Raw genomic sequence first — 24,910 nt, 5'->3', positions numbered from 1 at the left:
GTAGCTGTTGACTTTGCTGTCAATTATGTCATCCCCACAGCCACTGTCCTCAGTCATGTAAGGCTTTTCTCAGTCATTCATGCCACCTCCATGATGGAGAACCCCATGGACAACCTACTCTTCAATTCCAAACTCACTGTCGTCTAAAGTGACTCCCTCACCGATTGCCACAAAGGCCCTCCTCAAACACAAAGATGTGTCCTTCATCAACAACAGATCAATCAATGAGTCTTGTGTCCAATATAACCAGTGTCATCCCATAGCATGCCCTGTAGAGGCTTCTCAAACTTCAGTACTGTAGAACACCCTGAGAAGTGACCCTGTCAACATCTGTGATGGGCATGAAGATGACAATGGGAAGAATGTGGTAAAGGAGCACCAAACCAGGAAAGAAAGCGTGAATGGGAGGATTAGGTGGCATCCAGAGAGTGTTCATGTGAAGCACCTCCAGTGAGCTCCACACAAGTAAATGGCCAAATTCGACTTTGTGATGGAGCACACCTCTATTAAGCTTGACCTCCCAGTGACACTGAAAGGGAAACACGGTTTCTCATCTTAGAAAGCACCAAAGGAAAACAGGCAAGTCTATGAAGAGGAAGGGCATCTGTTGATGAAGATTCAAGGTTCATCTACCACACCCTGTGCTAGTCTGTCTAATCTTTTTCAACCAAGGTGACCCCTAAAATGAATTGTGTATGTATTTCTATTTTTTACCACTTTTTTGGAGGCCTTATGTCTCAGAATAGTGAATAATGGGGTATGTTTAATGTGATTGCAATTATTACAAACAGATGCATATAATTCTACTGTTAGTATGAATGCAAAGGATATTGAGAAAATATACATATCATTTACACATGTTTGTTAATGAAAGACAATGTAACCGGCAGGAAGAACCAAACGGTCTGTAAACAAAAACTAGACACTGAACCTTCAAGCATAGCACATTGGGTAAAAAAACTGATATTGTATTGAACGTTCGGGCTGCATAGCTTGGTCATGCCATTCTCTTGTTTCATAACTATCGAAAGCAAATTCCAGCCTACAGAGTTGATGATTATGTTGTTTTTGTAAGTACTACTCCGAACAATTATAAGTTCATGTTCGAGGCATGTGGGCTGCTGAATTCATATCTGTGCATAGATCGCCGCCTAGTGTTGGGTCCGGATGTTTGCACGTTGTTGTCCTGGAAGAGTCTTCGAAGTATCCTGAGATAGGTGACTCCTCCCCTGGACCACAGTGCGCATGGGCATCCTCTCCATCCTCAGATTGTTTTTTTCCGCCATTGGGTTCGGATGTGCTTATCTTGACTCAAGTTAGGAAAAACTTTTTTCAGGCCAAAAGGCCTTTAGTTCACGTCGGTACTGTTCCCGATCGGTATCGACAGTTACTTGTTAGTTTACTAACTTCAGCAACAATTTTTTCGCATCGTATCCGACCATCGACCCGACATCGACGATGGAATCGAGGACACCATTCAAGCGGTGTCCTGTTTGAAATGCGAAATATCCCCATGTCGACGTCCACCCGGTGTGCAACAAATGCCTTTCACCGGATCACGACGAATCCACATGTATGGCCTGTGCCCGATTCCGATCCAAGAAGACTCTCCGGAATCGACGAGCGGCGAGACTTGAAGCGCAGCAAGCGGCACCGGCCCCGACCAACATCTTCAGCGTCGAGGACGAAGATGTGGAAGGCGTGGAGAACCTACCCTCCAGCCCTGCTTCCGAACACGATTCCGGATCGGAGGACGTCGAAGAACAACTCTTTCACAGAGAAGAAGCCGACACTGAGGTAGGAGACTACGATGAGGCCTTGGGGGCCGAAGAAAGTAGCTCCGGTGACGAGCAAGGCCTACCCGTACAGACGGAGGATGCCCCAGTGCGTCAGTCATTGGCTCCGGTCGAGGGATCGCCTTCGGGCCTTACCCAAGATCTATCCCGCAGTTCTTCGGCCCCGCCATCTGGCCCGGCCTCGGACATTCAGTGACAGCCATTGGTGCCCAAAATGACTGGTTTCCCTTCCTCGAGAACGAAACCGAAAGTCGTATCCGTTCCACAGAAACCGAAACTGAAAGTGACACTGGTCGGATCGAAGCCCTCTACACCTTCGACGCCAGCCAAACCCGTCGGCACCGACCGCACCAAACGGGACTTCGGTGCCGAACTCGCAGCAGCCGACGTCGGCGCCGACACACGGAAAAAGGCCATCTGTACCGCCAAGCCGTCTCGGCCCCCGGCACCGAAACACTCGGCTCCGGCCACAAAGGTCAAAATGGCCGCTGCGTCGCACATCGCTCCGAAAGCAGCACTGAAGGCCCAATCATCGACGTCCTCGACAGCTACTGCCTCTCCTCGACTCGATGACCCCGTGGCCCCCGTGGCCCCGAAGAAGTCCACGCCTGCCTCTGCAGAACCGCTCGGCGCCAAAGAACCGTCGGCGTTCCAGGTTCGACAGGTTGCAGCGTCCTTGCAACGCATCAAAGAAAAGGCAACCCTCCAGGACACGTCGGGCTCCGAGCCGAAGAAAGCTCAAAAAGCTTCTCCAGCAATGCCCAAAATCACTTTTGGACTGCCACCATCCACGGCACCCAAATTATTTGAAATCAGGACACGTGTGACCCAAACTACGATCACACCTGCTGAACGTTCTCCTACAGAGACGTCACCGTCCCACATCATCGATGCCGACACCGGCAGACTTATGCTCCAGAAGCGGAGAATTTCTTCCGAGCAGCCTTTGGACTCCTACCGGATCCTGTTAAAGAAAAAGCTGCCAGCGGACTCAGAACCAGTTCTTTACGAACGTCTCCGTACCTCTTACCTAGATCCACAGCCCTTCTCCGACACCCTCCGAAACCGATGCTTTCGAGGACTACATGGGTGACGATGTCCCCTACCCCAGAGAGATGGACCCTGAAGGCCAACAGGACCCTGACCAGGCTTGGGATGATCCTGTAGACCCGGGTGTGCCTATGGCTACACAGGACACGCAGCTATATGGCGCAAAAACGTCTCCCACAGAGGACACTGCCGCATTCAATGCCCTCATTGAACGTGCTGCAGCCAATCATGGTGTGCAACTCCACTCTGACACAATCGAGGACGACTTTCTAATGGATACTTTCGCATCCTCAGAAAGGAATATCAAAACTCTACCCATGCTGAAAGGTGTCCTTAAACCAGCGAAGGACATTTTCAAAGAACCCACTAGGGCAAGAGTAATAAACCCCAGGATCGACAAAAAATATAGGTCGGCGCCTGTGGACCCTACGTACATTAGAGGACAGTTGCCTCTAGATTCCATTGTAGTCGCCAATGCTTGCAAAAGGGCACACTCACAGACTACTGGCGAAGCTCCTCCCCCGGACAAGGAGTCCAAGGTGCTAGAGACCTCCGGCAAACGGGTTGCAGCACAGGCAGCTAATATATGGCGTATTGCCAATACCCAGGCGCTCCTAGCTCGCTACGATCGCGCCCACTATGACACATTAGAAACTCTACTCCAACATCTCCCTGACCAATACAAAGAGGGTGCAGAGATCCTCATCAGGGAGGGACAACTCCTCACAAACGCATCCATTAAGTGTGCACTGGATGCCGCAGATACAGCTGCTAGAGCAATAAATACCAGCGTCCTGTTGCGACGACACGCCTGGCTACGAATCTCTGGATTCAAACCTGAGGTTCAAAATAACATCCTCAATCAGCCGGTCAACCCCGACTACTTGTTCGGACCAGAGGTTGACACCACCCTAGAAAAAATTAAAAAGGACACAGACACTGCAAAGTCCATGGGGGCTCTCCAAACACAGTCCTTTCGGAGTGGCTCCTTTCGTCGCCCCGGAAATAGAGGAGCAGGTAGAGGACAGGGGTCACAGCAAACCTTCAATAAGGGCAACACACAAAGTACTTACGATAAAAACACCCGGGGTGGATATCGTGGCTCCAGTACAAAGGGTAGAGGACGCGGATACGGCAATACCAGGTCCTCCCCCAAGAACAAACAGTGACGCCCTCTCCCTTCCTCCCGACCACACAACATCTGTCGGGGGAAGGCTACAAAGGTTCCTGTCCACGTTGAACTCCATCACCACGGACAGGTGGGTCAAAGATATTATCAAACACGGTTACTGCCTAGAATTAACCTCCACTCCTCCCACCATACCACCAAAACACCGTCCTATGTCCTCAGAGCACTTAGCGCTATTACAGCAGGAAGTGCTAAGTATGCTGGAAAAAGGCGCAATCGAGGTCGTACCCGTCCGCGAGCAAGGTACGGGGGTGTACTCCCTGTACTTCTTAATCCCAAAAAAGGATGGGTCACTCAGACCTATACTAGACCTGAGACCCCTCAACCGCTACATTCTCTCCGAGCATTTCCACATGCTCACCCTACAGCAAGTCCTCCCGCTGCTCAAACAGGGAGACTTCCTGGCCACACTGGACCTCAAAGATGCGTATTTCCACATACCCATTCACCCCTCACACAGGAAATATCTCAGGTTCACTGTTCAGGGGCAGCACTACCAATTCAAAGTCCTTCCCTTCGGCGTGACAACAGCACCCAGAGTTTTCACAAAGTGCCTAGCTACTGTGGCTGCACATCTACGGAGGCAACACATACACGTCTACCCTTACCTGGACGACTGGCTTGTTCAGGCAAAGTCAGTCCAGCAATGTGCCAGCCACATGTCCCGCACCATTCACCTCCTTCACAGTCTGGGGTTCTCACTAAATTACCCGAAATCACATCTCCAACCCGCACACGTACAACAGTACCTAGGTGCGACCATAGACACTCTGGCAGCCACAGCTCAGCCAAATTTAGTGAGGATCAACAGCATGCAAATGCTGATTTCCAAGTTCAAACCCCAACACTCCCTTCCCGCGCGAGTGTTCATGCAGCTAATAGGCATGATGGCCTCCTGCATTTTCATAGTCCCACACGCGAGACTACATATGCGCCCGCTTCAGGAGTGCTTAGCACGTCAATGGAATCAGGCTCAAGGGCAACTAAAAGACCTAGTGTTGGTGAGCGGTCGGGCATACAACTCTCTACATTGGTGGAATCCACAAAACCTTTGCAAGGGCCGACCGTTCCAAGAGCCTGTTCCACAAATAATACTGACAGCGGACGCGTCTCTCCAGGGATGGGGAGCTCATGTACTCAATTACACAGTGCAGGGACTATGGACAATACAGCAAAAAAAGATGCACATCAACCTTCTGGAACTGATGGCAATCTTCCTGGCAATGAAAGCATTCAAAGTACACTTGTGCAACAAAGTCGTGTTGATCCGGACGGACAACATGACTGCCATGTACTATATACAGAAGCAGGGAGGAACACACTCTCCACAGTTGTCTCATCTGGCTCAGAGCATGTGGAAGTGGGCCATTCAGAGGAACATATTCCTCATGGCGGAACACCTCTCCGGCAAGGACAACCAGATGGCGGATCTGCTCAGCAGACACAGCCACCAGATGCACGAGTGGGAGCTACATCCGTCAGTACTCCAACCGTACTTCCAACAGTGGGGTCATCCAGAGATAGACCTATTCGCCACAAGCGAAAACGCAAAATGCCAAAGCTTTGCCGCCAGGTTCCCACATCCGCAGGGCAATGCGATATGGATGAACTGGTCCGGCAGATTTGCGTACGCTTTTCCCCCAGCACCATTAATACCGCTGGTGGCACGCAAACTCAGACAACACTCACTGACACTCGTCCTAGTTGCTTCAACATGGGCACGCCAACCATGGTACACCACCTTTCTCGAACTTTCCGTGGTGCCGCATCAAAGGCTGCGGATCAAACCCGCGCATTTGACGCAGAACCATGGAGAGATTCAGCACCCAGATCCGCAACAGCTGAACCTGGCAATCTGGCTCCTGAGGTCCTAGAGTTTGGCTACCTAAACCTGCCACCTGACTGTATGGACATCATTAAGGAAGCTAGAAGACCCACTACCAGAGCTTGCTATGCAGCCAAATGGAAAAGGTTCGTCATTTATTGCAATAATAATGACATTAACCCGCTAGACGCATCCATCCAAAACATAATTTGTTACCTATTACACCTATACCGATGCAATCTGGCGTACACCTCAATACGTGTCCATTTGACCGCAATATCAGCCTATCTCCAGACCAGGCAGCACATCTCTTTATTCAGAGTGCCTGCCATCAAAGCATTCTTGGAAGGACTCAAACGAGTAATTCCTCCAAGCCACCCACCAGCTCCAATGTGGAACCTCAACTTGGTCCTCACACGCCTGATGGGTCCACCCTTTGAACCTCTACACTCATGCGAGATTCAGTTCCTCACCTGGAAAGTAGCTTTCCTAGTAGCAATCACTTCTTTGAGGAGAGTTAGTGAACTCCAGGCACTAACCGTTCAAGAGCCATTCATACAGGTTCACGCCAACAGGGTCGTACTACGTACCAACCCCAAATTCATGCCCAAGGTGATATCGCAGTTCCACATGAATCAAACCATTGAACTGCCTGTTTTCTTTCAAAACCCACAAACTGTTGCAGAAAGAGCACTCCATACACTAGATGTAAAGAGAGCCCTCATGTACTATATAGACAGGACTAAGGTCTTTAGGAAAACAAAACAACTTTTCGTTGCCTTTTTACCCCACAACACAAAGGTAACGCCATCTCCAAAGCAGGTATAGCCAGATGGATCGTTAAGTATATTCAAATTTGCTATCAAAAAGCTAAACGCACATTAACGATTCCCCCACGAGCCCACTCAACACGTAAGTTAGGGGCCTCCATGGCTTTCCTGGGAAACATTCCTTTGCATGATATATGTAGAGCAGCCACCTGGTCCACTACACATACCTTTACCAAACACTATTGTGTAGATGTGCAATCAAAACAGCAAGCAGCTGTAGGACAGGCTGTTCTCAAAACTCTTTTTCAGACCGCAGCAGCTGGCACTGGTAGCCGCCGCTAATGGGAGGTACTGCTATGTATTCTATACACAGATATGAATTCAGCAGCCCACATGCCTCGAACTGAATATGCTACTTACCAGTATGCATCTGTTTTTGGCATGTAGGGCTGCTGACATTCATATCGCCCACCCTCCTCCCCGGCGCCTGTAGCAGCTGCAGCTCTCAGAATTACTGTATAGCATGGTCATCACTTTCTGTATCTACTCCATCACTGCCACAATGGCGAAAAACAATCTGAGGATGGAGAGGATGCCCATGCGCACTGTGGTCCAGGGGAGGAGTCACCTATCTCAGGATACTTCGAAGACTCTTCCAGGACAACAACGTGCAAACATCCGGACCCAACACTAGGCGGCGATCTATGCACAGATATGAATGTCAGCAGCCCTACATGCCAAGAACAGATGCATACTGGTAAGTAGCATATTCAATAATATGCTTTTTCCTGCTTAATGCTGGCAGTAATGAGTCTTCAGACATAGGAACTTTCCATTTTTATTTGCTATTTGGGAGGCTTTGTAGAACTATTCATTCCTTGTGTTTGAGGCAGGAATCTGGTGATAGCCGAAAAAGAAAAACGTGAAAGTATTGGATCCAGGTGAATTAATTGCAGAACCTATGGAGAGCTATTAAGTCACAATTAACTTAAGCTGCCAGGGCAGTCCCCTTCCTTTTGACTAGCTAAACTTGAATACCATTTCCAAATGCCATTTCAAATTACTTGCCCATGTGGTATCTTTGAATCTTCTGAGACACCGGGTGCCCATGTGGGTCTGTGAACTTGCTCAGAGGGTCCGCTGCTGCTTATAAAATCAAATAATATGAACTGATTAATAAAGTGTTTATAAATAAAGAAACAACATTTATAACAACATTTTAAAACATTCTCTTAATGCAGTCAATTTGAAATTGGAGGCTAAAAAGTAAGCCAAAATTCTCAGATGGATTCATGGCAGTGCAAGTGCATCAAACAGAATATAGTTAAGGCCGATAATTGGCCTCAATTGAATTTAGAAAAGCTCCAAAGTTCCCTTTAAAAATGCATTCTATTTTTTTAAATATTTGCTTGTGAATTATTATGTTTGCTATATTTGTTTCATGAAAGCTTTTTTCTATATTTTTAAGTTTATCGTTTTGTGTTTCAGATCATCAAAAATGCTGAGGCCAGGGTCCTCGGCTTCAAGTATTGGTTTATTAGGGGTCCCCAGATTCCAATAATGATTCAGTGGGGGTCCCCAGGTTCCAGTAATGATTAATCTGGGGTTCATGGAAGTCAAATGGTTAAGAACCATTGCTCTGAATAGTTCTTTGCTACTCTTGGAACTCCAGTTTGATTGGTTTGGATAAATGCAGTAAAACGTTTTCGTCATGGCTGTCTAGATTTTATTGGCCCTACTAAAACTAGTGCTTTGTTAGCATAGACAGTATTGATGCTGCTTAATCTCATTGAAAGAGTATCTGAAGGTTTTTTTTAAAGTTTTCAGTAGATAAACAATGGAAATGAGTACAGTCACTCATTAATTGTATCAACTTTGATTTTATTTTGTTGTCATTTACAATACTTATCAGCTTTTCTATTCATTTTATTCTGTTTTACTTTTAGCAAAATACTGTGTGCCATCTGGCTCTGTACTTTTCAGTTGAAAAGCATTGTAATGTGGGTTGTTCCTTCCATTGGTTCAATTGATGTGAAATAAAACTACAAGTCTCAGAATTTAGGTGTTGTTAAATGATAGGCGGGAGTGGCACATCTGCCCATGTCATCACTGAGTCTTCAAGTGCTCTTATTCACAATGCATTGAAACTGTCCTCTGCAGTGTGCTAAAGTAACTTTCCTAATATTTCAGAATGGCAATGATAAGACGAAATATGTTCCAGAGGGGAGAGGAGCACTGCAAGCCTTCTGGATTCTGGGGGATGATAAAGAGCGTCACCTCCTCTGCTCCAGGAAGTGAAAGTATCCTTTGCCTTTCCCTATTTCAATGCAGTTGACAAATTTAGGAGTTCCTTAATAGGTAATACTGTTGATTCCTAGTTGGTACCTTAGGCCAATATGCAGTTTTCTATAATATCATTATCTTCTCTGATTTGAATCTATTTTTCTTCATAATAGTGTTGGTGTGCCAGATGTGACAATCTCTACTTCTTCCACTAATGATGTTGCCATAATTGCAATTGCAGTCAAACACTATACGATATTGTGAAATTTCAATATGTAGGTGCCTTCTACTTGAGCACTGTGATCCAATCTGGAAAACATGTGGGTGACACTCTACTACTTAGCGTTTGAAAATATAAATTACTGGAGGCAGGTAAATGTTATATAATGCTTGTTGAGAACTGTCCTGTTGAACTCCATAAGTTCCAGCACCTTTTACTGACAGGGAAGCTTTTTGGGAATGAATGACCCAATTTTCTCAGGAAACCCTTTGCTAAAATAGTGGAGGTGAATGTGATTGCGATATATGTGAATTACTAATAAATCACTTGGCGCTATTGGTTATCAGTCTAAACCAATTCTAGTGTGTTCTCCCTTGTCAAATAAGGATGGAATGAAGCATTCCATGAGAAGCTTTCCAGGCATCAGTTGATCAGAAGGTACCATTACTCATATTAATGCTTTAAGAAACATCTCAGGCCCAAATGTAGCAATTTGTTTTCCTACTTTTATTTTGGGCATGTGTCCATTGTATGCCTTTTTTGAAATATCGCAATAGTATCTCTTGAGAAAGGCTGTGAGGCACTATCCAAAATGTCCCCTTGCAGATGATGGGCACCACAGTCACTGCCCCCCATCCCTCAGGGTAAAGCAGCCTGCCGCAATGATGACCTGAGCTTCATGACCCATCCGTTCACTTAGTAACCATCTACATAGATTAACAATATCTTCAACAGTCTAACTAGAGCATCGTTATTTGACTTGGAAGACCCACCTCTCCCAGGTCATTGGTGATGTAATCTCACACGGCTGTGTTCAAATCGAGCCTGGATTTCATATCTCGGTACAGTTATCAAATTACAACATAGTGGGCAGGTCTGATGTTTTATATGCAAGATTTAAACAAAAGTTCTGCTGGTCTTGTCTATGTTGTAATGTGAATATGTAGTACAATAATACCAGGTTACAAACATGCATGGGACTACCTCTACTGTACTTCCTATATAAAATAAGGTACGCTCAAAACCTGCATCGCCTGAAACAAAAGTTAAGGAAACAGAGGCAGTAATCCCCAAATTTGGAGATTGTTGTCTTTTAAAAGGCGATTGACCGCATCACGTTCTCAGGTGAGGAGAAGGTAGAGTAGGAGATTTGCGAATGTATGAAATTTTGCAACAGTGGCGAGGTCTTTCCTTAAGTCAATTCCTATTGCAGATCTCTCTGTGATCCAGCAAGAAGTGGATGCATTGGAGGAATTGAGTCGACAGCTTTTTCTAGAAACTGCTGATCTCCAAGCAACAAAGGTAAAAACTAATACACCTTATAGGTGGGTTATACTATTTCTACTTCTGGAAATAGCTGTCTATCAGCCCTGGAATGGCTTTAAGGTCATATGGGGCGGGGGGGGTGGGGGAAGAGTGTATGTGTGTGTGTGTGTGTGTGTGTGTGTGCGTGTGTGTGTGTGTGTGTGTGTGTGTGTGTGTGTTTGTTTGTTTTCAGTTTGTTTCATTACTGCAACCGATCCCGTTTGCCAGATTGGAGGGAGGACGTTGCGTTTCATTTCTGAAACTGATCCTACATGAACTGTTAACCGAAGCCTTTAGCAATACATTGTAGTCCCTATTACAGTGGCTAGAATATAACATTTCAAAACAGCTGTCTGCAGCCAATCCAGTTTGTGATGTGTTTTAGTGCCCTTTATGAAACCGTTTTATTTTAGCTTTAAATGAAACCATCCTATTTCTTGATTAAAAAGGCAGGACTCCCCAAAGCATTTGGGAGGTTATTGTGAGAAATGATAGACCTCATTGATGCTTTCTTGCAGTGCACGACAGTTTTGATTTTAATAAAGTCAAGGACCGCTAATTTGTGTTGAATCAAAATGATTCCCTGTGGAATGATACACATCCGAACACTACTCATCGTCGCCCTACAGGATCTGATTTGTTCCAGCCTGTTTATTCAAGATAAAAATTTGATCTGCTCGCCTTTATCTATAAAACATTTATAAAGGGAAAGGATTCAAATTCATCGTCTTTATTGTCCTGTAATAAAAGGATGGATTCAATGAAACTGGGGAACATAATGGAACAGTGGAGGAGGCGAAGTATTCTCTGTAGTCTTTTGCTTGACCTCTGTAAAAATCCAGATGGCCTCTTTCACTCCTCTTTGGGCAGATTGTTATTCACCAGACAATGCCAGCTTCCATTAGGCTGCATCATTATTAACACAGTGTTGGGCTGCATTAGGGCCCAAATATAGTTTGTTAAAAAGGGGGAAATTTTCCAACAATAAATGTGTCCTAGGACAAGAAATAGCTTGAGTGCACAACAGTAAGGTACTATTCAGCATTATTTTAAAATGAAATAAGCTTTCACTTTCAATATTGACTATTCTTCTGCATACTCCCTCTCTTTGTAAAGATGTGCTGAAAGAGACAGCACAAATTTAGATTTCTAAATTTGCTTAAGTTAGAGAGGTTCAGAGATTGAATTCTCAAGCGAGGAGTCTTCATAGTGATAGAATATGCATAACAAATATTTATACTCTTAAGTAGTGAATGGCAAAATGTTTGGGGAAAGCTGCCTTCTGGAATCTTGTCAACTGGTAGGGAGGGGTCTGGCAAGCTGGAGGGTTCCTGGCTCTGAAAAAAATCTGTGGGTAAGGCTCTAAGGGCCTGATTACGAGTTTGGGGGTGCTGGAGCAGACTGCCACGCCGGCGGCCCGGCCCTGCACGTCAAACCTGTTTGTGCACCGCCCGCCAGATCACTCGTATCTGGCGGGCTTTTTTGGCAGTCCCACGGCGGCGCCCCTAAAAATGGGCACTGCAAAGGAGCTCCAAAAACAGTTCCTGCATGGCATGGACTGTGAACTCTATGCCATGCAGGAATTGAGGTGCATTCACACAGGGGGGGCACATGTTGGGCCCCCTGCATGCATTCCCATGCACATGGGCAACAGGGGGACGTTTAGGACCCCCTTTGTTTCAGGACCATAAGCCGTTTCATTAAGTGTAGAGCTCCATGACATTACTAGTGATCCTGAAACTCGTAATATGTATGGCCGTGCCTCTGCAACACCACCAGCATATTACTGAGCCCCTGACCACTGCTCCACTGCCAGGGAGCGGCGCTTCCCTGGCAGCTGTGGCGGTGCAATGGTGATCCGACCGCCAAAGTTGTAATTGGGTGGTCTGACAGTCCTCGGAACACCAGACTTGTAATTTGGCCCTAGGTCTTAAAGTTGATGCCTTGTTTAGCCAATAGTCAATCTAGACCTCTCATTGCTCTCTGTGTGCAGTCATACCTCTCAAGGCTGAAGATTTAATGGGCAGCATAGATTTAGGCCAACTACAGATTGGTCAGTGTTTTGGCGTGGAATCCAGCATAGATCCAATTAAAGTCACTGAGGAGCACATGGCTCATGAAATAACTAATGTAGTGCTTTGGGACATCTTTAAAATGGAGTAGACCTCTATGATGAGCTTCAGGTGATAAGTGGTCAACTTTTCAGCCTTGTTTACTTGGAACACTAACTACATGTGAACATTCCAAAACGCCAACGTGCAGTTTTGAGGCTCAGCAATTGGGGACAGAGCTTTGGAGAACCACCAGAAACCTTTAGAAAAAGTTTTTTTTCCCAGTCTGGTTTAGGTTTACTGATTCATTACCTGTGACTTGAAATGAATGGAACATAAAAAAAAACACATCAAGAATCCTACATACATTGAATAAAAATACATTGCCAGTGGTGATTTCCTTCTTGGGACCTCATTCCAGTGCCCACCTTGTTTGCAGGAGTAGTACCTGGGGAATAGATTGCGTGGGCTGGTTGTTCATAGGTTTGGTATTGCCTCTCCTTTTTCAGTTCTGCATTTTGAAAATACTTGGAATTTTGTCATTTTCTTTCCTGCACCGACTTACAAGGCATAATTTATGCAGGAAAAACAACTGGGTCTGTGCAATATTTTCATTCAATTTGTAATCCTGAATCCCTAAAACGAAATAACCTACCTAATTAAATTGAGGGCCTCATAGTTTTTGTGCAGAGATAAATGTTTCAGCATTTCCTAATTCTGCATTCTGTCTGATAGATATCACCGGGCTCGAGCCATACATGCCTGAACTCTTTTTAACTGACCAGGAAGTCTGGACGTTTTGAAGGGGTGGTCTACTTATCTTTCAGGGTACCCTTGTCTCACCTCCTTACTTAGCTAATTAGCATAATAACGGGATAGATCACCCAAATTGTAATTGTATAGAGAGCCACAGTATTGTTGCAGATTAGCCAACAGTGCTCATTCGGGGTCTGGTCGTTGCCGTATCGTAAGTCAAGATGGGGCGGCTGGGTGTCATTCCAGACCTCTGTTAGGAGCTCAGAGGTGCACAAAGTGACATGTCACTGCTGTGCACGTTCATTGAAAGTATCAGACCTAACATGGGTACCTGTTACACAGCCAATAATTTCACCCGAATGGTATTGTCTGGAACTAAGGGGTTGTGTGTGCCTGTCATAGTGTCTCTAATTGCCCCAAACACACAGGTTCTTAAGGTGTAAAGATCTCAAATGACAGCCTCATTTGTCTCCTTTTGTCCTTATTTAGAGTTGGCAGGCTAGGAACCTGAATAGAAGAATTACTACAGTGACCAAATGCTTTCAACTAGTGCAGAAAACAAGTATTTCCTGTTCTAACATGGCTGACAAGCAGCTGCTTGTGAAATATTGATTTGTGTAAGAGAGGATCAATGTTGAGGATGGACAGCAATATATGCTATGGAGCTCTTCTGGCGCAGCACAATGATTTGTGATGTGGTTTGCCAATTTTTGCCATTGGGTCCCCTCTTCTAGAAGTGCTGACACAGTTGTTTGCCTCTCGTGGCACTATGCCAATATGGTGAAAATAAAAATTGTTGACTAGAACCTGTGTGTGTTGATCAGTTAGTGATGCTGCTTTACTGAGATTTAATTTTTTATTCTGCGCAGTAATCTGCATTTGTTGTCCGGGGTGATTATTATTTCAGGAGAGGATAGAATACTCCAAAACATTCCAGGGAAAATACTTCAATTTCCTGGGTTACTTCTTTTCCATTTACTGCGTTTGGAAAATCTTTATGGTAAGTTACTGATCTTTCAAAACTTATAATGCATTTGTACAATTTTTAATTCATTCTGATGTTTACGTTATGCAATATGCACTTGGGAAAATTGATACAAATACAGAAAAGTACAAATGCCAGAGTAATACCGACAAAGTTTTGATCTGTAGGGTGTAGAAAACAATATACTGTCAAAATGTTCTTCAAAAGTAAGCAATAACAATAAGAAGTTGTTATGCAGGTTCTTGAACTTCTTATTCATTGTGCATGTGTAACCTTACGCATTTTAAGATTATCCTATTTCATTGAAATCTTCCAAAAGTTGTGTATTTATGAGTGAAAAACATCAGTTTTCCGTGTCATAAAAATCACAAAGCAGATCACCGCTGCACCTTAAAGGGTTCCAAACTGTTCGGTACAATAGAGGATATAACCAGATTTGTGTCTGACTGCCTGACACCAGGATTGCCAAACTTGGACTAAGAGATCACTATTGAAAAAGTGGGACAGGCACTAAGCACAGCTTCAATCAGGCAAGACTCCGGATCCTTATGTTTTGCCAGTGGAGTGTTGTTAAAGCCAGACCCGTGAGATTGCGAGCTCAATGTTCGATACGTTCAGTGATCAGGGATGAATCGGCGCTGCCTAAAGACCTGCAGACAGCAGATGTAGTACTGATCTTTAAAGATGACAGGGCAGTGGAGGGACTTCTCATCTTAACTTCCCGTTTTCTTATTAAATAGTGAAACAAAGATTTTAGGCAAATTAATAGCGAGTATAATACTCCGATAATTTTGGTCCATGCTGACCAGTCCGGTCAGGTTATATGCCCACCAGACTAGATTTCACCTGCAAAGTCTCCACAGTAATCTTGCACATACTGAGAGAGTCACTCAGCCATTTGCGGTGCTGTGTCATTGAACACCTTAAAAGCCTTTGATTTGATTGAGCTGCCATTAATGTCCCCGATACTAAAAAAGATAGGGTTTGGAACGTGCATTGTGTCGAGGATCAACCTTTTGAATAACACCTTAATTTTGCCTACTGTGAAATAGACTGTTTCAAAATTAATTGATATTATTGCATTTTCGCGGTATTTTCCCAAAGGCATACATCACCGCACTACACTCTTTAGTCATAATAATTTCTTTGTGCTTCATTTGCAGGCAACAATCAATATTGTGTTCGATCGCGTTGGAAAGACGGATCCAGTCACAAGAGGGATTGAGATCACTGTGAACTACCTAGGAATACAGTTTGATGTGAGACCAAATCCAGTGAAAGTGCAATGTATAGCTTTGTTCTCTTGTTAAAACTCCTTGATGCTGTGTTGCTTGATAAATATTTCATGGTTTTATTTGATAAAGTACCTCCTTTTAGGGTTTGATTTTACACAATAGATGTACTGCTTTTAATATAGCGTATGTGCTTTAGTGTGCATGTCATGCAGTGACGTCCTGCCTGACTTTGCCTTGTATTATCCCTTGTAACCTGTGGAGGAGAAAACAATAGTGTTGATCTCCTTGCATATCTCAACTATGATTACACAAATGGTGCAACAACATCATCGAGCTACTTGACATCTAGTGTACAAGTTATAGCTAGATAAACTGCCTTTTTGCTCACCTATCATAGACTTCGGTGTGCAAAAAATAACCCTCTTGCTGGCAATAATCCAAAATCCTTGTTCACTGAATCAAGACCCATATCTACTAGTATCTGGCTGCAAAATACTGGTTGCAATTTTGACCAGTAAAAAGTTCTAAGAACCGACGTAAAAATCCAACCTCATGCATATTAATGAGGTAGGTTGCAAATTTCAATTCACTATAATTCATTGGTATCACAGGGAGGGTGGCCTGCTGGGGTCTTTTATAAAGCAATTATTTATTTATTTTTGCAGCTCATTTTCCTTAAAGGTCACTGAGCTGTGTTTATATAAAATAATAAATAAATATGGTTTGAAAACTATGGATAACTGCCTACTCCTAAAAGAGGGGGAAAGTTCCTTTGGGGACTCCTTACTGTTTGTAAATGGGTTACCAATACCTTTCAGTAGTCGGCAAAATAGGAATGTTTTACGACTGGATTATGGTCGCAAAATATGAATAAATATCATAAAGTAATCAGTATTTGGAAGGGACGCCATAACATGCCCCTTCCACATTCATACTGAGAATGGTTTTCCAAATCCATTTAGTGATTCAGTAACCTGTTACCAAATTACTAAATGGATTTAATACATTTGAAAAACACATGTACTGGTCACAAACAGTGCTATTTACCCAATCGCAGGGTTTGCGACTAGAAAACGTGTTCCTACATATGGCCCCATGATATGCAAGCACATACATCTGCAGATGGAGCTTATGCAGGCATGAAAGATATTTTGCATTTATGTCTTTAGGGTTAAGAATGGGAAGCAGAAACACCAGCGCAGTAGCCATGCAATACACCTAGAAGGCACACGGATTTGTAACTTTGTGGGTATTGGGTTGGAACAAACATGTTGTCGGAATGAGAAAGAGAAGGGATTTTTCCACCAGGGAAAATATTTCCTGGTATTGAGAAAGAAAAGAAGAAATGGCTTCAAGTGAAAACAATTCCAGTATCTTACTCCTGCATATTGTCTGCGCTGCATGAGTAAGTTTAGCTCCTGCAGAAAAATGATTGGAAATTGAATATTTGCATAGGTTTTCATAAGTAGTTCAGGGGGTTGTTCTTAATACAAATGTGTTTCTTGAGAGGAAAAGTCAAGGAGCACTCCCATTTTCATGTCATGTTGAGGAAACTATTTCTTGGTGACTTGTTTAGGGATAACGTAAAATATTGTGCACAATCGCAGTTCTGCTTGACCGCAAAAGTAATTGTTGTGTAAACACAGGCAAGTAGCTGGTATATATTTCCTTGGGTCTTCCAGAAGAGAATGTGAATTCCCCAAAAAGTCTCAGTATGCTTGAATCATTGAATTAAATGTGCAAGAAGTAGATTTCTGGCACTGGCACTGAAGAACACCCTAAGCTACGGATGAGTTTCCTCCACATTCTTGAGGTCAGCTTCCAATGAGGGATTCTTAAATAGATGACGAACAGCAAAAAAAATTGGTCTTGACCGTTAATTTCCGAGTATTTGCATAAGAGTTTCAAAGTAGTTAGACAATGCTGTAATAAAAAGCCCAAATACAAACTCTCTGCATGACAGTGCACTGAAGCCTGATTTCATGTTTGTAAAGATTTGTAACTCAATTTCTATACAGTTATTAACCATATGAGAGAGATATCAAGGGTATGTGAGTGTCGTGCTGATTGCTTCCTTCGAACAGCTAGGGTACGTGGCATACCTTAATCTCCTGTTCCTCTTTTAGGTAAAGTTCTGGTCCCAGCACATCTCCTTTATCCTCGTCGGGATCATCATTATCACCTCCATCAGGGGTTTACTGATTACACTTACCAAGGTATGTATCCCTTCTGTTGCATTATCTGAATGAGCGTGATGTGATATGGTTGGAAAGCCTCTGATGTTTTAGTTACCTTGGCCCCCCTTGTAGAGTTGCTGTGTAATGTGCATTGTGAAAGTGAGGCTAGTGGGACTCCACCTCAAATAGGAGTCTCATTGTAAAGCAAATACTCCTGGTAGTCATATGAAGTGCTGCAATAACAATCCCTTTGCTGAGAATTCAGGCAATTAGTTGAACTAAATCTTCCTCCACTAAGGATCAGCAAGCCAATATTCACATGAAGGAAACTTTTCTTGTATGCCTTATATTTTCACTTTTTTTGGACAAAGGCATAACAATTTTATGTTATATGATTACCGTTTTCTTTCTTTATTATTTGTTTAGGTTTGTTTTACCAAAAGACAACTGTTTGTGGCAAAATAGCAGGTTATCTTCAGAAGGGTTAGGTTAATTCACTGCCTGGAAATTAAAGATAGATGTATACAACTGATGCTGATACTCAACTAGGAGTATGTTGCAGTTATTGTAAAAGTTTCTGACTAAAGTATATTTTGTTGTTAGTAATATCCCACTTGGTTACTCTTTCTGTTACTCTCATTCAACAGCTAAAAAGAATTTCTGGTTTAATGTTCTCTCATTCTACTCCATGCAAGGCCCGATCAGTTATTGGATTTAGCTTCAATGCATTCTCTGTCCAGCCGGATTTTGCAGTACTCTTGAATTGTTTTGTCATTGAGTTTTCCTTCTTTTCAGTTCTTTTATGCTATCTCCAGCAGCAAGTCCTCCAACGTGATTGTCCTACTAATAGCACAGATCATGGTGAGCATTTTTCTATTTGATCATTGTTCAAAATGTCTGTCAGTTACACATCTGACATTGGGTTTGAACATACAGAATGTAGTTTAGATCAGATTTTGAAAGCCATTACTTTATTTAGCCCTTCCTGTGGGTTGCAAATAGGCCTCAGTTGTTGGGAACCTTCTAATATTTTCATTGTCAAGAAACGCTGACAACTCTAATTTTAGTCTAGTCATGTTCATGCCCAAGATTCCATTACTGTGAAAGCAGACAATGATGCAGAGAAACAAATGAACCTATATTTCTAAAGGGAAAAAAAATAGATCCCTATTACTGAGTCCTAGATCTCTACAATTTTTATTTTTTCATAACTCCAATACCAACTCCAAAATTAGTAGTCAAAAATATATTTTATCTTTTTTATAGCAAAAAAGCACACAAAACATATACATAGATATATACATACAACAAATCCTTCCTACCCATTCTTACTTCATACGGATGCTAATAATAGACAAGAAGCAAAGTTCAAAAAGCAATCCGGAAAAGAAAGAGATAGTCCAATACACACATGAGGGGATACATCAACCCTCCACTTAGTACAAGGAGCGTGTTGTCAAAATCTTTTATATGTCAATCATAATCTGTCAGACTCTTCTACGGTGTGGGGTCGACGCATTTCGGCCATTCATTCGGGCCTCATCAGGACAGGGTAGAAAAGAAATGGCAATGCCGTAAATTCAGGGGGATTCAATGCTTCATGTAGATGTAACGCAAGAGGGCACGTCTCAAACCTCTCAGTATTAGCACAGATGCTGTGTATACAAGCGTAGCAGTCCCTGCTCAATAAATGAAGGAGGTCCGCTTCTATGGCGCAAAGGACCCGTGTTTGAAAGTCGAGCACTCCGGGAAAAACCTCGATACTGCTCTCCCTCCACCACGGCACTACCATTCCAAACTCGCGGCGGATGGCAGCTCGACCTAACAGATTCTACCAGCGGCGTCCTCCCTGTCGGGATCCCAATCCCAAGGTTCCATTACATCAGATCAAATGAAAATCTTTTACTAATTCCTCTGAAAAGCCCCCGCCTTCAGGCTCAAATCTCAGACCGTGTGACCGGACTTTGACGCTGGATGATGATCTATCATTCACTAATGCTAATCTCCTCTAACATCCGCTTCCCTGTATCCTCCACTACTGATATCTTGTCTTCCATGATTCTCTTTCTCCTGAACACCTTAACTTCATCCCAAACCCCAGCATATGCTTTGAGGCGGGTTTCAGTTTCTAAAGAGGGATCAGCTTCCCTTCCTTAAAGCCAAATTGCCCACCCCAATACCTTAGTCGTGTGCAAACGCAATTACCATACTCTCTCCCTATAAACAGCAAGTCAAAAAACAGTGCCTTGTACAAACTCCATATATTTTCTGGGGCCACCCATGGCATGCCCGTTTTACCTCTCGCAGTAATCCCCCTCATGAGATCTATGTGTCACCTACCACTATCCTCTCACCAGTCCCCAAACACAGTGTGCTTTGTTCAATTTAAACCCTTTAGTCTACTTGGACCTTTCCACTAGTGCACACTCCCAGGAAAGCTAAAGGACGCTTTTGTACGCATTTTCTCTAGACTCAAAACATGGTTCGCTCCTTCACTACCCATCTATGTAGATATTTAGGCTATGTAGGCAATGTTTGTCTCAGTTGCCACCAACCATCACTTACACTGTCTTTTGTCCTTTGAACACTGCCTTGCTCAGCTTATTTCTGCTTAGAATGCTTATTATTTAAATCTTAAATGTAAATATCCATGGACAAATTTCTCTTTGCCCCCTTTAATTGGGCTCTTGTTTCATAAGTGTTTCCCATTGATGTATTATTTATTGCAGCTTTTATATGAGAAAGCATCCCTGTTAGAAAGTTGTTTTCCAAGTAATACGCTCTTAAATCTGAAATAGACTTTTCAGGAACATTTTGAGAATGAAGTAAGACAAAGAACGCTGCTTGCACCCTGGCCCTTCACAATAGGCTGTCATAGTTGTTGCACAATCTAGAATAATTTTGTTGTTTTCCTTTTTCTTTTTAATGTACACTACCGAATATCTAAATCTGGGACAGAACCTGCAGGGGTTTTTCAAGCTAATGGCACCCATTAACACATTTATCCAGCTTTCATTCCTGATGTGTACCCAAGAATGAAGGGTAACAGATGTATCTCTTTAGTTCTGCAGATTGCAACACGTGCTGCTTATGGGTGCAGTCTAGAAGTATGGGTGGGTGTATGGATGGATGGATGGATGGATATGGTTAGATGGAATATTGATTGATTATATTGCACAGCTGTATAAAGGATGTCTCTAGTGTTATTGTTTGCTGGGTGTTGTAAGGGAGGTGCAGTACATAAAAAAAAATGCATAAGCGCTGGGTTATGTTTCTGGGCAAAGAGTGTTAGGTTGGTGGCTGAAGAGGGGGCCCTAATTTCTGACAACATTTGTGAATTAACAAAGAGCCTATTTAAAGTTACCTGCTGCTGTACTGTATGCCAGTGCATAGTCATTTAAGCAAATGTGTTGCACACATCATATACCAGACATTCCACTCTGTCATAAGCCCCAATAGTCCTTAGTATGTCTGAACTCTCCATCAACCCTGATCAAGATGTTATTTGGCCAATGATGGTGTGTTTGTTCTGGGAATGCTTGTTTGGGTTCTGCTAATCCTGGGAGTTAGGCTACTAAAATATATGGTTAAAATCAATAGTTGGATCTTTAGAGAAAAAATGAAATGGTAGAAATGAATTTAAGGTAGGAAAACATGCTATTGAACCGCGAATAACCTCTGCAAGGTACTGTGGTCATGGAACGAGGCTTTGCAGTAGGAAGTGGTAGGAAAAGTAAAGGCTGTGCCCAAGTAGGTTATCATAACAAGGAGCAAGGAACTGAGAAAGAGTTGTATCCAAGTTGGTTATCAACAGAAGAAAAGAGAACCAGAGGGAGAGATGAACAAGACTAGTTGGTAAAACTTAGTAACATAAGGGATAATGGTAATATAAAATGTGTTGATTAGTAGTACTTTATGCTGAAAGTATGCTTCTATGACAAACCTTATGAAGGCAGAGAAGAGGATTATGCCAATATTCTTATAAAACTTGCTGCAGCTGCTTTCACACTGATCTAAATATGCAGCACGGACTACGTGATGTGCAGTGGCGAGTATTTGGAGCATTGATGCTGCACGTTATAGAGAAGTATTCCATGAGAAATTAGAGAATGAGGTGATGAGTCCTCTTTTGCCAATGATGATCCTTGACTTTGTCTACCTAGGGTACCTCCCTAGGTCATCATTACCATCGCAGTGGTAGCAGCAACTTTAAGATGGAGATGTCTGCTTCTGGGGTGTGACAGGTTGGATTGAAAATACAGGGATTGTAGCTGTTTTTGCTAATCTGTGTTTTTTTTTTCTGCAGGGCATGTACTTTGTGTCATCAGTGTTGCTGATCCGAATGAGCATGCCCTTGGAGTACCGCACTATCATCACAGAGGTGCTAGGCGAGCTGCAGTTTAACTTCTATCACCGCTGGTTTGATGTCATTTTTCTGGTTAGCGCCCTGTCGAGCATCCTCTTCCTCTACCTGGCACACAAGCAGGCCCCAGAGAAGCATATGGCTCTGTAAGCCAATGGTGTCCACCACAAGAGACTGATGGACTCAATGAAAGCCAGCCTCGCCTGGTGAAGGCAGAGATTCTGGACATGTGCTCATGCTGACATTCTCAAGCAACGGAAATGACCCCTGGTGGTGGTCTGCACGGTTTGTCGGCTTTGGCTGTAGAAGGAAAATCAATATTTCCTTTTTTCTGTATGATGAGTAGGTCATCTCTCTTTGAGAGTGAAGTTTGGGGTTAAAGGAAATGAATTCCCATACACACCTACAGCTGCAGTAAGAGTAACACACCAGTGTGAGCTGCTAAAGGATGCCTCCACTGTTCTGAAAAATGCATAGCAGTCTACTCCACTGTTTTTGGGTGCATGGATGTGATATGGAAATGCGTTTGAGATCAAATGTAAATCAATGTTGAAGGGCATAGAATGACATTTTTAATCTCACCTAATGTGAGTCCAAATCTTTAAGATTTCAGGGATCTGCTCCTTTATTGTTGGGGCTTGTATTTTCTGTTATTAAATTACATTTTAATATCATCTATTTCTCATTAGGACTCATTTTACCGCTATACGTTTTTATTTCTTCCTGGAAAAATAACCTAATAGTCCTTTCCTTCTCCAGTTACTATCAATAAGAAATGATGTCACTTTAAAGGTGGACCACAAATCAGATGTTTTTCATTTAAATTTAGGTTACAGCGGGAAACGCACATTGCCCTCTCCCCAGCGCTATGAGCATACCTTAAATGTTGGAGCAAGGATCCCTTTTGCTTTCTGAGATTGGTATGATCGCCAACCTTCCTTCAATTTATTTTCAGTTTTGAGCAGCACTTCCTCTAAGTACGATGACTGTTCTATACAAATAATTAAAGCAATGATTTTTCCAGAACATTTTGGCTGAGAAATATTATTGGACACCTTAGCCCTATTATCGTCATATGTAAGATGTTTTTTTTTTGCGGCGTCTATTTCCCTTCAACTTCAGTAGATTAAATTGGTCTAATTTCTATTGTTCAATGAACGGATTTTTAATATAGTTTGGTTTTGGGACATTAGTTCTTGTTAAAATCTACTTTCGTGTTGAATTGAGCCAATGTTTCTTCCAAGAAGTTACCTGCCCTCCATATTGGTCCTGTGTTAAGGTCCAGAAGGTGTTGTGTCATTATAGGAGTCAACCTGATGCATGACTCCCTAATGACCAGTTATCCTGTTTTATTTGTGTTTGGCTTATTGGCTTTGGACCGCAGAAAATGAGTGATCTGCTGGAGAAGTATCAGCGTGGACTGTTAATTGACATTACTTGCAAATCCGCTCATGTGATCTTGTTCACAGAAAGGGTGTCAAGGTGGGCAAGGACTTACAATCTTTTTGGTGTGCAGATATTTATCACCTGCTGCACAGAACACCCTCTTTATAATTTGGAAACCGTTGTGATCAAATCGTACTTCTCTAGATTTTAGGGCAGTATGTATGCACTGATAGATTCTAAGGGCAAATGAATTATCATTACACTGTTTACACCCCATACCCCCAAATAAAGAATTGGAACTAATTAAAATCTTCCTTTTATCAACAATATCAGGGGGTTAGTGTTTCCCTATTGAAAACATATAGCAATTATGATGAAACTGTTAGGAAAGGATAGGTTAAAAAGCTTAGGTTGCTTTTTTTATAGAAGTGCAAAAACGGACAACAATAGAGCAACACGGTACCCCACAGGAGACTGGGGGCCATGTATCAAGCTAAATTGCGATCGCAAACGCTGAAATTCACAGAATTTCAGCGTTTGCAATCGCAATTTAGCAGTGTGCAATGCATCACACAAAAACCCACTCGTAAAATAAGGAATCACAAATTTAGCGATTCCCTATTTTGCGAATGCATTTAAGGAATCGTACATTGCAATTCCTTAAATGCAATGTAAGAAGCACAAAAAAAGTGTGATTCGGCCTTAAGAAATCGCAATTTACCACCAACTTCAAGTTGGTGGTAATTTGCGTTTTTCGTTAAACACTTTGTGCCATATGTTGCACATACATGCCCTTTGGGCATGTATGTGCGGAAAATGTGCACACATGCATATTTCAGGGGTGCAACAGGGTGTCCTTTTGGCACCCTTGCAACCTTGAAATTGCATTCTCAATTTGCGATTCTCTAATTGGTAATTGCAAATTGAGAATGTCTTTCCATTCATTCCTATGGGTTTGCTAGGAATAAATGGGAAGGTATTCCTTATTTGCGACTCTCAATTTGCGATTCTCAAATAAGGAATATGTAGGATTCACAACATTTTTAGCAAATCCTACATACATTGCATTTTTAAATCCTCAATTTGCAATTTGCTAAAAATCGCAATTTGAGAATCACAAAACTCTTTTTTGATACATATGGCCCTGGGTATCTATATCAATTATCAATATACAAAAAATCCCCTGAAGAAAAATATTTTCTAAGTGGCAGTAACTCATGCTAATTATATGTAATTGACAATTCATTTGGAGTAATTCAGCATACTATTTTGTAAATCAGTGTTATATATGATTTGTTAAATCCAAATACATAAAATAGTAATAATGAGTTCAAAGATGCATTCAAATTAAATCACACTTTTCCGTGGTAATACTTGGATATTAACAATACATTTACATGACAATTCAAGGTGCCGTGGTAATCACTCAATATAAAATAAATAGTAACAAATTAACAACATATAAGCTCATATTCTTTTCATCTAAAACCTAGATGAGAAGAATATGAGCTTATATGTT

General features: G+C 42.6%; 1 protein-coding gene across 1 annotated transcript in view; it reads left to right on the top strand.

Annotated features, from left to right (window-relative positions):
- GPHRA (golgi pH regulator A) overlaps nt 1–23,031 on the top strand; it is a 71,837-nt gene extending 48,806 nt beyond the window's left edge. The window contains exons 8-14 of the mRNA XM_085621179.1: nt 8,821–8,930; nt 10,347–10,435; nt 14,153–14,245; nt 15,394–15,489; nt 17,592–17,681; nt 18,438–18,503; nt 21,949–23,031. Coding sequence (XP_085477305.1) covers nt 8,821–8,930; nt 10,347–10,435; nt 14,153–14,245; nt 15,394–15,489; nt 17,592–17,681; nt 18,438–18,503; nt 21,949–22,155 — 751 coding nt within the window. The 3' untranslated portion in view covers nt 22,156–23,031. The remainder of the gene's footprint in view (nt 1–8,820; nt 8,931–10,346; nt 10,436–14,152; nt 14,246–15,393; nt 15,490–17,591; nt 17,682–18,437; nt 18,504–21,948) is intronic.
- The last annotated feature ends 1,879 nt before the right edge of the window (nt 23,032–24,910 follow it).

The sequence above is a fragment of the Triturus cristatus genome, chromosome 8, assembly GCF_964204655.1.
Source record: "Triturus cristatus chromosome 8, aTriCri1.1, whole genome shotgun sequence".
In the NCBI taxonomy this organism is placed as follows: Eukaryota; Metazoa; Chordata; class Amphibia; order Caudata; family Salamandridae; genus Triturus; species Triturus cristatus.
The sequence above is the reverse complement of the archived record's forward strand: the minus strand, read 5'-3'. Positions and strand labels throughout refer to the sequence as shown.